Below are 13,157 nucleotides of genomic sequence, written 5' to 3' on the forward strand. Positions count from 1 at the left end.
TTTTTTCTTTTTCAGTCTTTTCTTCAATGAAAATAGAACAATTAGAGAAGTAGCAGACTTCATGCACTTAGCTAAATCAACAGTATCATCAGTTGTTCAGGTTTTCAAAAAGGAGCACAGAATTCAAAGAAAGACCTCAACAGGTCGAAAAAAAAAGCTATCCGATGACCACGAACAAATGATTATGGATATCCTCTCCCAAAAAGAAGACATTACTATAGAAGAAACAAGAAATAGATTCCTTTCTCTTAATCCTGAAGTTCCTAATATCAGCAAGAGTACAATATATAGAATAATGGAAAACTGTCAGTCAAAGTTGGTAAGCACTACATAGTAATATTTTTCAGTACATTAGTCTTAAATGATACCTTCCCAATATGAAAGATTTATAAAACAATGGAGAGAATAACATTAGGCTTAATATCTCAAAAAGATTAAGGCAGTGCTAAGTTGTGTATTAAATCAAATTTACAGGAAACAAAGAAGATAAACCTAGATTTAACACTACTGTTAGTCCAAAATTTAAAAAGAAAATAAGAACATAAAGATATGCAACATTCACTGATAAAGAAAAAAATTAAATAGATTGAATTAATAAAACAGGAATACTGCATGCTCTATAAGGATGTTAAGTATTAGCATGGATTCACAGCAGAACTATACAATAATAATAGGAAGATATTGGCAGTTTGGAGGGATATGTTGTGTATCTTTATATGTGTATGCTTCTAAACTGTTGTATTCTGAGCACCTCTGCGAAAGCAGTGATAATGTGCGAGTGTGGTGAAAGTGTTGAATGATGATGAAAGTATTTTCTTTTTGGGGATTTTCTTTCTTTTTTGGGTCACCCTGCCTCGGTGGGAGACGGTCGACTTGTTAAAAAAAAAAAAAAATAGGAAGTATAGTAATAATGATACCAGTACTAATAATAATAGTTAACATATACAGTGATGAAATTTGACTGGACTTTCATTTTTATGAGATCTATTGTATGCAAAGTATTTGTGGTAGAACCACTCTTCCAGAAAAGTACCATGATGCTGATGAAGAGCTTTGATTCAATGAATTAGAGCTACCCTTCTCTTGGCTCAAGTCATATTACCTTCCATTATTCCATTGGCACTGTATGACCCTTATAAGTTTAGTGCTTTTCTATTGAGGGAGGAAGGGCAGCACCTGCACACTGAAGGAGGGGCAAGGAAGTTACACTTGGTGGGTAATCTGATGGTGATGTTAGTACACTTCTGGAAAGACTGCAGTTGAATGAACAGTGGTGAATGTGTTGTCTTCTTTGGGTCTCCCTGCCTTGGCGGGAGATGGCCATTAAGTTCAATTATTATTATTATAATCAAGGGGGAAGTGCTAAACCCATAGGATTATACAGCGCCTGTGGGGGGATGTGGAAGGTATTCAGGCTTAATTCAGGGAACTGGAGCACAGATCCAATTCCCAGAATCAAGAGCCCCTCACCAGCATCAAGGAGCCTTCCTTGAGGGGCATTGAGTTCAAAATAATAATGATAATATAGAACTAGAACTAACATGCATGTACCTGAAAATGTTTGCAAAATAGACAAAAACTTACGCTTTTAATTAATTAATTAACACCTTACCCAGATCAAAAGATATTTGTGATCTGTAATCTGGATATTGTACTTGCAGAGAGCCAGATCTGATATGGAAGTATTTGTTGGTACCTTTGTTCATTCCACTGAGGAAAGCCCCATGGTTATTCTCACTGACATGGTTATGGGTGTTCTCAATACCAAGGTAAGATTCTTTCTATTTGTTATGTTATCCTTGACTTTTCTAGATTTTTTTTTTCAATAAACCTGTCGTATCCTACCAAGGCAGGGTGGCCCCAAAAGAAAAACAAAACTCTCTTTTTACATTTAGTAATATATACAGGAGCAGGGGTTACTAGCCCCTTGCTCCTGCCATTTTAGTCACCTCTGATAACACGCATGGCTTATGGAGGAAGAATTCTGTTCCACTTCCCCATGGAGGTAAGAGGAAATAAACAAGAACAAGAACTAGTAAGAAAATAGAAGAAAACCCAGAAGGGTGTGTATATATATGCTTGTACATGTTTGGGATATTGGCAGTTTGGAGGGATACGTTGTGTATCTTTATACGTATATGCTTCTAAACTGTTGTATTCTGGGCACCTCTGCAAAAGCAGTGATAATGTGTGAGTGTGGTGAAAGTGTTGAATGATGATGAAAGTATTTTCTTTTTGGGGATTTTCTTTCTTTTTTGGGTCACCCTGCCTCGGTGGGAGACGACCGACTTGTTGAAAAAAAAAAAAAAAACATGTATGTGTACTGTGACCTAAGTGTAAGTAGAAGTAGCAAGACGTACCTGAAATCTTGCATGTTTATGAGACAGAAAAATGGACACCAGCAGTCCTACCATCATGCAAAACAATTACAGGCTTTCATTTTACACTCACTTGGCAGGACGGTAGTACCTCCCTGGGCGGTTGCTGTCTGCCAACCTACTACCTAGAACTTTTCTAAAATATTATCTTGTAAACTTTAAAAACACTGGAGATTGAGCACTAGGGGCATGTGTCTGCTGCTGTAATTACAAATACGTAATGATTGACACACAGGTAGAAAGTGGAGAGAGAGGCATTTCTTTTGCAAGATTGCTGTATTGTGAGGCATACTGGGCTAAGATATTTGGGATACATTCCTGGAGGTGGGAAGTACAGTGCCTGCACTCTGAAGGATGGGTGGAGATATGTTGCAGGTCTTGAACTGTAGTACGTATTGGTATGCCTCTGGCAAGACAGTGATGGAGTGAGTGATGAATGTCTTTCTTCTCTTTTGGGTCACCCTGCCTTAGTGAGAATCAGCTGATGTGTTTAAAAAAATTATCCTTCTCTGTTCATGTTAATATTACATTGAGTTTGTCCACGTATTTGAAACTAACTGTTTGCCCTTATGTGTTTGCTCTAAATATGTTAATTTATTTAACTAATAATTGGACTAGGATACTTAAAAAAAACTCAGCTTTGCTTTAATAATCTTTGTACAACATCCTTTTAAACTTCTTTATTGTCAGGACCCCCAAAATTAAAAGTTCTGACAATGTTGGAATTTAAGATAATCTTTTTCTGAAGGTAATAACACCAAAAATACAAATTTTGATGGAAAATGTCCAGAATTACATAGGTGCAAAGTTAACAGTCTGGCTACAATTTACACATTGGCAATTTTGCCAACTTTGAGTCCTATTTAAAGCTAAATTCATTGTTCAATTTGCCCAAATTTTTAGCTATTTCACTATTATCCCTTCCTTTCTATCAATTGAGCAGGAAAAAAACACCCTTTCCACTCTCAGAACTACCCCATAAAGTGCATAGAAAATTATTATTTGGCAAACTTTTCAGATTGAATTTATGGAAAGTTTGGAGGAATTGGACCATCTTAAGGCAGAGTATGGCTTCACAGACTCCAACATTCACTATATGACTCCAAGGTGAGTTCTTTCAACCTGTCTTCCTAAGTATGTATATGGATTTAAGCCAGTTTTTCTTCATTACATAGGTTTATGTAAATCAACTGAATTGAACTAACTATAACAACAAATGCAAAACTGCTTAAATTATTTATTATTTTATTATCACACTGGCCGATTCCCACCAAGGCAGGGTGGCCCGAAAAAGAAAAACTTTCACCATCATTCACTCCATCACTGTCTTGCCAGAAGGGTGCTTTACACTACAGTTTTTAAACTGCAACATTAACACCCCTCCTTCAGAGTGCAGGCACTGTACTTCCCATCTCCAGTATATTATGTTGATGTACAGGTATTAGAAAATGGGGGAATTAGTCGTACATGGCAAAACCAGTCTTAATGTCACTTTTTTCTAATCCTGCAGTGCTGTATGATTATAATAATAATAGTTTTTAATACACCACCAGTGTTCTTTTAGGGTCGTTTGCCATCATTATATTCATCCTTAAATACTGTTTAGCAAAGTTGAATTTCTGTATTGTCAAACTTAAAATATTTCTACACCAGGGCACTGACTTACGAAGTTTTGAACTTTTGATATTGGCATTTTTGAACCATACACTGATACACGTTAATCAGCGGGTGTGCATACACTGACACGCTGATCAATGCGTGTGCACACAGTGATACACGTTGATCAACGTGTGTGCATACAGTGACACGTTGATCAATGGGTGTGCATACACTAACAGACTGGTCAACGGGTGTGCATACAATGACACATGTTGATCAACGGGTGTGCATACACTGACACACATGTTGATCAACATTTAAATTCTAGCTCTCTCAAAATGGCCATGATCACAAATGTTAGACATACATGAGATAAAGTAGACCTGCATCTTTGGTATGCTCACTAACAAAAAATTCCTTCACCATATTGGGCAAAATTGTGTCTTGCATAATTAATTTTATTTAGATTCAAATTTAAATTGTTTTATTTCTTCTTTGTAGCTTACATGTAATAAAATATTGTTATGCACAAAAGAAAGCCACTAGTATACAATTCATTTTAGGTTCATTTGCTGTTTTAGAGGTCATATCTTCTTAAATTTTGCCCTAATCTGATTAATATTAACATTAAAAGAGAAGACTGACCAGCAAGAAAGCAATTTAAGACAGGAAAAACCCTTTGATTGAAGGTTTGAATGAAACCCCATGGTTTGTTTTCAGTTTAGGATGGAACCTCACAAATTGGGGGACTAGTAGTACTAACCTATTTTTGTTTAGGTATAAAGACACATATTTTAAGAAAAAGAGGATAAATAAGTATACAAGATATGATGTAGGGCAAAATGACAGTAGTTTGTTGGATTATGTATTGGTAGATAAAAGACTGTTGAGTAGACTTTAGGATGTACATGTTTATAGAGGGGCCACAGATATATCAGATCACTTTCTAGTTGTAGCTACACTGAGAGTAAAAGGTAGATGGGATACAAGGAGAATAGTAGCATCAGGGAAGAGAGAGGTGAAGGTTTATAAACTAAAAGAGGAGGCAGTTAGGGTAAGATATAAACAGCTATTAGAGGAGAGATGGGCTAATGAGAGCATAGGCAATGGGGTCAAAGAGGTATGGGGTAGGTTTAAAAATGTAGTGTTAGAGTGTTCAGCAGAAGTTTGTGGTTACAGGAAAGTGGGTGCGGGAGGGAAGAGGAGCGATTGGTGGAATGATGATGTAAAGAGAGTAGTAAGGGAGAAAAAGTTAGCATATGAGAAGTTTTTACAAAGTAGAAGTGATGCAAGGAGGGAAGAGTATATGGAGAAAAAGAGAGAGGTTAAGAGAGTGGTGAAGCAATGTAAAAAGAGAGCAAATGAGAGAGTGGGTGAGATGTTATCAACTAATTTTGTTGAAAATAAGAAAAAGTTTTGGAGTGAGATTAACAAGTTAAGGAAGCCTAGAGAACAAATGGATTTGTCAGTTAAAAATAGGAGAGGAGAGTTATTAAATGGAGAGTTAGAGGTATTGGGAAGATGGAGGGAATATTTTGAGGAATTGTTAAATGTTGATGAAGATAGGGAAGCTGTGATTTTGTGTATAGGGCAAGGAGGAATAACATCTTGTAGGAGTGAGGAAGAGCCAGTTGTGAGTGTGGGGGAAGTTCGTGAGGCAGTAGGTAAAATGAAAGGGGGTAAGGCAGCTGGGATTGATGGGATAAAGATAGAAATGTTAAAAGCAGGTGGGGATATAGTTTTGGAGTGGTTGGTGCAATTATTTAATTAATGTATGGAAGAGGGTAAGGTACCTAGGGATTGGCAGAGAGCATGCATAGTTCCTTTGTATAAAGGCAAAGGGGACAAAAGAGAGTGCAAAAATTATAGGGGGATAAGTCTGTTGAGTATACCTGGTAAAGTGTATGGTAGAGTTATTATTGAAAGAATTAAGAGTAAGACGGAGAATAGGATAGCAGATGAACCAAGAGGCTTTAGGAAAGGTAGGGGGTGTGTGGACCAGGTGTTTACAGTGAAACATATAAGTGAACAGTATTTAGATAAGGCTAAAGAGGTCTTTGTGGCATTTATGGATTTGGAAAAGGCGTATGACAGGATGGATAGGGGGGCAATGTGGCAGATGTTGCAGGTGTATGGTGTAGGAGGTAGGTTACTGAAAGCAGTGAAGAGTTTTTACGAGGATAGTGAGGCTCAAGTTAGAGTATGTAGGAAAGAGGGAAATTATTTCCCAGTAAAAGTAGGCCTTAGACAAGGATGTGTGATGTCACCGTGGTTGTTTAATATATTTATAGATGGGGTTGTAAGAGAAGTAAATGCGAGGGTCTTGGCAAGAGGCATGGAGTTAAAAGATAAAGAATCACACATAAAGTGGGAGTTGTCACAGTTGCTCTTTGCTGATGACACTGTGCTCTTGGGAGATTCTGAAGAGAAGTTGCAGAGATTGGTGGATGAATTTGGTAGGGTGTGCGAAAGAAGAAAATTAAAAGTGAATACAGGAAAGAGTAAGGTTATGAGGATAACAATAAGATTAGGTGATGAAAGATTGGATATCAGATTGGAGGGAGAGAGTATGGAGGAGGTGAATGTATTCAGATATTTGGGAGTGGACGTGTCAGCGGATGGGTCTATGAAAGATGAGGTGAATCATAGAATTGATGAGGGGAAAAGGGTGAGCAGTGCACTTAGGAGTCTGTGGAGACAAAGAACTTTGTCCTTGGAGGCAAAGAGGGGAATGTATGAGAGTATAGTTTTACCAACGCTCTTATATGGGTGTGAAGCATGGGTGATGAATGTTGCAGCGAGGAGAAGGCTGGAGGCAGTGGAGATGTCATGTCTGAGGGCAATGTGTGGTGTGAATATAATGCAGAGAATTCGTAGTTTCGAAGTTAGGAGGAGGTGCGGGATTACCAAAACTGTTGTCCAGAGGGCTGAGGAAGAGTTGTTGAGGTGGTTCAGACATGTAGAGAGAATGGAGCGAAACAGTGACTTCAAGAGTGTATCAGTCTGTAGTGGAAGGAAGGCGGGGTAGGGGTCGGCCTAGGAAAGGTTGGAGGGAGGGGGTAAAGGAGGTTTTGTGTGCGAGGGGCTTGGACTTCCAGCAGGCATGCGTGAGCGTGTTTGATAGGAGTGAATGGAGACAAATGGTTTTTAATACTTGACGTGCTGTTGGAGTGTGAGCAAAGTAACATTTATGAAGGGGTTCAGGGAAACCGGCAGGCCGGACTTGAGTCCTGGAGATGGGAAGTACAGTGCCTGCACTCTGAAGGAGGGGTGTTAATGTTGCAGTTTAAAAACTGTAGTGTAAAGCACCCTTCTGGCAAGACAGTGATGGAGTGAATGATGGTGAAAGTTTTTCTTTTTCGGGCCACCCTGCCTTGGTGGGAATCAGCCAGTGTGATAATAAAAAATAAAATATAAAAAAGACACAGGTTGTTGATTGTGAAGGGAAGTAAGAAATGTGTTTCTTCCTCATCACTGTGAGGGAAGAAAGTTTCTTTACTCGTGATGTACATACGTATATAGGATAATGCAACTGTTGGCAGTAATGTTAGTTTAAAGTTAATATGGCTTCTTTCCCACAACAGTCAGTTCATGATGCCAGGAATGATAGACACACACATCCATGCCTCACAGTTCCCCAACAACGGTGTAGCTATGGACCTGCCACTACTAGAGTGGCTGCAAACGTACACATTCCCAACGGAAGCTAACTTTTCCGACACTCTTTTTGCCAGAGAAGTGTATAGTAAAGTAGTGGTGAGTATTGCATGTTGTATCCTCTTACACTGATGAATGACATACTTCTGAAGAAGGATGATATAGACTGCCACTGGAACACCTGTTTATTACTATATCTTATTGAAGCATTTTTTGTTAGTAAAACTTATTGGAACACTGTTGTTAGTAGCATAACTTATTGGAACACTGTTGTTAGTAGCATAACTTATTGGAACACTGTTGTTAGTAGCATAACTTATTGGATCACTGTTGTTAGTAGCATAACTTATTGGATCACTGTTGTTAGTAGCATAACTTATTGGAACACTGTTGTTAGTAGCATAACTTATTGGAACACTGTTGTTAGTAGCATAACTTATTGGATCACTGTTGTTAGTAGCATAACTTATTGGAACACTGTTGTTAGTAGCATAACTTATTGGATCACTGTTGTTAGTAGCATAACTTATTGGATCACTGTTGTTAGTAGCATAACTTATTGGAACACTGTTGTTAGTAGCATAACTTATTGGATCACTGTTGTTAGTAGCATAACTTATTGGATCACTGTTGTTAGTAGCATAACTTATTGGAACACTGTTGTTAGTAGCATAACTTATTGGAACACTGTTGTTAGTAGCATAACTTATTGGAACACTGTTGTTAGTAGCATAACTTATTGGATCACTGTTGTTAGTAGCATAACTTATTGGATCACTGTTGTTAGTAGCAAACTTATTGGATCACTGTTGCTAGTAGCATAACTTATTGGATCACTGTTGTTAGTAGCATAACTTATTGGATCACTGTTGTTAGTAGCAAACTTATTGGATCACTGTTGTTAGTAGCATAACTTATTGGATCACTGTTGTTAGTAGCATAACTTATTGGATCACTGTTGTTAGTAGCAAACTTATTGGATCACTGTTGTTAGTAGCATAACTTATTGGATCACTGTTGTTAGTAGCAAACTTATTGGAACACTGTTGTTAGTAGCATAACTTATTGGATCACTGTTGTTAGTAGCATAACTTATTGGATCACTGTTGTTAGTAGCAAACTTATTGGATCACTGTTGTTAGTAGCATAACTTATTGGATCACTGTTGTTAGTAGCATAACTTATTGGATCACTGTTGTTAGTAGTATAACTTATTGGATCACTGTTGTTAGTAGCATAACTTATTGGATCATTGTTGTTAGTAGCATAACTTATTGGATCACTGTTGTTAGTAGCATAACTTATTGGATCACTGTTGTTAGTAGCATAACTTATTGGATCACTGTTGTTAGTAGCATAACTTATTTGAACACTGTTGTTAGTAGCATAACTTATTGGATCACTGTTGTTAGTAGCATAACTTATTGGATCACTGGCTATTATTAGTACTGTACAATTGGAAATTTGCTACTGTACAATTTATTTGAATACTGTTGCTAAAGTAAAACTCTGCGAAACACTGAAAATATGGGAAGCGGAAAATTAGAAGCGGAAAAGTGACTATGGAAAAGATTTTGAGAGAAACAGTTTGGATTATGAATACAGGAAGTACAGTATTTTTAATAATAAAGTTGTGACAGTTAATGATGATGTGAATTTCTTGTAACAAGTGAATACAGATAGTATTGAGCTGTGTAGAATGATCTGTTTCATATAACAGAGTAACATTTTGCATAGTATAACGACTAAGTTTGTGTTTTATAAGTACAAATTAATGCTAACTTGTTTTCGTTACTTAAGGAACGATTGTTGCGCAATGGGACAACAACTGCTGCATACTTTGGAACTATCCACCTTGAGGGTTCCAAAATTCTGGCTGATGTAGTACACGACAAAGGTCAGCGTGCTCTTATTGGTAAAGTGAATATGATGCGCAATTGTCCCGAATATTACCGTGAGCTGAGTGTGCAGGAGTCTATCAGAGACACAGAAGAGTTCATCCGTTATATTAGAAGTATTCAGGTAAGGTTTTCTTTGAGGATTAAATGTAGTTTAGTTTCTCAAGAAATTCACCACTTGAAGCTCCTGATATTCCACACAGTCATTGTGCATGCCACATTTGTTTACCAAATGCATGTTGGTAATGTAGTCAATGACTAAGTGGTTTCACAGTAGGTTCATCTGTTTGCTAGTCAATTCTACTTTCCTTCATCTGATGCCTGAGTACAGTTTCATCATGCCATCAAAATTTCATCATGTAACTGGTATGAAATACCTGCACTTCATTGGTATCCAAGGCTGTTTCCTCTCACTGTCCCCACACAATCTGTATTGTTCACCTTGAAGAAATCACAAAGAGTAGGGCTTGTGTGTCTGTTATCTATGAATAGGGTATGCCCCTTACCTAGATATGACTGGTATTTTCACTGGCATTGGTACTGCTTGTCATTTTCTGATACCATTGAAAACACCATCAATGTCACTATCACAATCTCCTTCAACAGTATCATGCTTCCTAGATGTCTTAACAAAGAACAGTAAAATGCATACGAGTGAGAGCCAAACATTGGACACACAGACATCACTTGTGTACTAGTACGTTGGACGTAGTTTAAGGGTTAATTAATAGATGTGATAAAATTAGGTGTTTTGAACATACCAGTCAATACAGGCAGTGTTTTCATATCCTTAGCATTGTCAGGGCTAAAATGAAAGGATACCTCGATATAATGTTTATGTAGAAACTGAGTGAGACTCCACCTAGATTTATATATCCTTTGCTTTGCATAATCAGGGTTAAAATGAGAGGAAATTGTATATAAGTTGCATACAGTACATTCTGCATATAAACTGTACATCAGTTTAGTTGATGAATTTGTATTTGTGATAAACCATTACATGTGGGAGGGTGCCCTTACTGTCAGCAGTGCTCAGTCTGCTCTTTCTCTCCTCTCTGTTCCCTCCCATACACATTCCTATCATTGAATATGTGAGGAAAAGGATACTGTTTTAATTAAATTGTTTATTTAATTTTTTTTCAACAAACTGGCCATATCCTACCAAGGCAGGGCGAGCTAAAAAAGAAAAATGAAAGTTTCTCTTTTTAAATTTAGTGATGTATACAGAAGAACGGGTTACTAGCCCTTTGCTCATGGCATTTTAGTCGCCTCTTACGACACACACGGCTTACGAAGGAAGTATTCTGTTCCACTTTCCCATGGAGATAAGAAGAAATATACAAGAGCAAGAACTAGTAATAAAATAGAAGAAACCCCAGAGGGGTGTGAATATATGTATGCTTGCACATGCATGTGTAGTGTGACCTAAGTGTAAATAGAAGTAGCAAGACGTACCTGAAATCTTACATGTTTATAAGACAGAAAAAAGGCACCAGCAATCCTACCATCATATAAAACAATTACACATCAAGTAAAAATTATTAACATTAATTAAATTGTTTATATTCACAACAGTATTCTGGTAGTTAATCTCATAGTAATGAGATAGACTTTAAGCCCTTGGGCCATCACAGCCCTTGAAACCAACAACAACAGGGCATGATGATAGCTGGGGATTTTTTTTATATTTTGTTATATTTTGAGCATATTAATTTAGTAAAAAATTTGTCGTATGGCTGGTAATATACCATATTTTTACTGATGTTGGCAGGTGATGGTGGTAGCAGGTGATAGTTGTGGTACTGCCTGTCACAAATGTTAACAGGTATTGTACTGGGTCACATCTACCTTCTCCACTCATTTCCAGATCAACAAATGACAACTATAATGTAAGGAATGGAAAACTTTTTGTCAAAGATAATAGTCATTTTTGGGGATTCGAGGAACATAACTCTGGTTTTTCTATACATGCTTCAGCTCATTTTACATTTTTTTTTATTTACACTCCATTATCATGAATATAACTTTAGCGTTAACCTTTAAACTGTCCAAACGTAGATCTACGTTCACGTGCATAGTGCTCCGACCTTTATTTTCTCCATTTGAAAGCATGTAAAAAAGAAACGTAGATCTACGTTCGGAGAGCTATGCATGTGAACGTAGATCTATGTTTGGACAGTTTAAGGATTAAATGAGAGGTCAACCATACTATAATTTCACCATGTTTATACATTCTCCCCTATTAGAAGATGTCTTGACGATGGTGAAGTGCTTTTGATTCAAGGCTTTGGAGCTACACTCCACTTCATGGATTAAACCTGATCACTTCCCATTCCCCGGATAATGTATGACCTCTTAGTGCTTCCTTCATGAAAATAAATATACCTGTTTTTCTGTACTCCTTATGAATAAACACGCATCTTGACACACCCAAAATACTGTTCATTATGGTCATATTTTTTATAATATTAATTAGGAAACCCAACTGAGTAGGGAAAAGTGATGGCTAAAGTGTAGGAGTCATACAGTGTCTGGAAAATTGGAGGTAATCAGGATTGATCCAAGAAAAAAAGGTAGCTCCAGTTTCTTGAATAAAGAACCCTTCATTGTCATCAGAGAAATTAACTAGAAAATCAAGTAGTGAAACAAGAAATACAAACTGTCTCCCACTGAGGTGGTGTCCCCCCCCTCCACCCCCCCCTCTAAAAACAAGACATGCATTAACCATGATTCAGAAGTGTGGATAAATGAAAATTCAAATGACCTCTAAACATCATCCTTACTTCCTCGTAGTGATTTTCAGAGAGATAATTAAATATTGCATAGAAATTTTAGTTTCATTAAATGCTAGTTGATGTGACAATAAAACTGATGTTTTTATCTTATTTTAAGTAAATTAATAAAGTGGGTGAAGTATTTTGATATGCTTAGTTTCAAGCTTTACTAGTGTCAGTGTCTTCTCTTTACAGTCTCCACTAGTGCAACCAATTGTCACACCTCGGTTTGCCCCCACCTGCCCAGAGGATCAACTAGCATCATTAGGTCAACTTGCAAACAAATATGGTTGTCATATTCAGAGCCACTTATGTGAGACCCAACCTGAGTGTAACTGGGTTAAAGAACTTTTTCCATGGGCCAAGTCCTACACAGATGTATATGACAGTATGAGACTTCTCAGTGAGAAGGTAAATACCACTTTGATTTACATTTTCTCTTATGTGGATTATACTATATTTCTTATCCTTACAGTTTATTACAAAAAAAGTTATTTTTAAAGATGGTAGGTTTACTCATTTTGTAATAAAGAGTTCGGTATACATAAATACAACATTAAAATCAAATAATCTTTAATATAATATAAAAACAACTATCTTTGGTCTAGAGGTATTTGAACTAATAAACATCTGATCATATATACAAGTTACAATAATAAATTATAATTAGCATTTTACTAAAATAATAAATAATTCGTAACCCTACACAAGGTACAACTTCCTTGACACTCCTGTCTCACTATATATATATCTATGCTAAAATAATAAATTATAAATAACATTTGTATAATAATAAATTATGATCAACTCCGTGTCTTACATGACACTTATAATGACGCTCTGTGTCCCAC

General features: G+C 36.8%; 1 protein-coding gene across 4 annotated transcripts in view; it reads left to right on the forward strand.

Annotated features, from left to right (window-relative positions):
- Positions 1–13,157, forward strand: part of LOC128691859 (guanine deaminase) — a 51,157-nt gene that overhangs the window by 15,320 nt on the left and 22,680 nt on the right. For all 4 annotated transcript variants that reach the window (XM_053780786.2, XM_053780787.2, XM_070100848.1 and 1 more), the window contains 6 exons: positions 16–319; positions 1,662–1,769; positions 3,397–3,485; positions 7,562–7,733; positions 9,435–9,656; positions 12,502–12,717. In XM_053780786.2, the coding sequence (XP_053636761.1) occupies positions 16–319; positions 1,662–1,769; positions 3,397–3,485; positions 7,562–7,733; positions 9,435–9,656; positions 12,502–12,717 (1,111 nt within the window). The remainder of the gene's footprint in view (positions 1–15; positions 320–1,661; positions 1,770–3,396; positions 3,486–7,561; positions 7,734–9,434; positions 9,657–12,501; positions 12,718–13,157) is intronic.

The sequence above is a fragment of the Cherax quadricarinatus genome, chromosome 75 (assembly GCF_038502225.1).
Source record: "Cherax quadricarinatus isolate ZL_2023a chromosome 75, ASM3850222v1, whole genome shotgun sequence".
NCBI lineage: Eukaryota > Metazoa > Arthropoda > Malacostraca > Decapoda > Parastacidae > Cherax > Cherax quadricarinatus.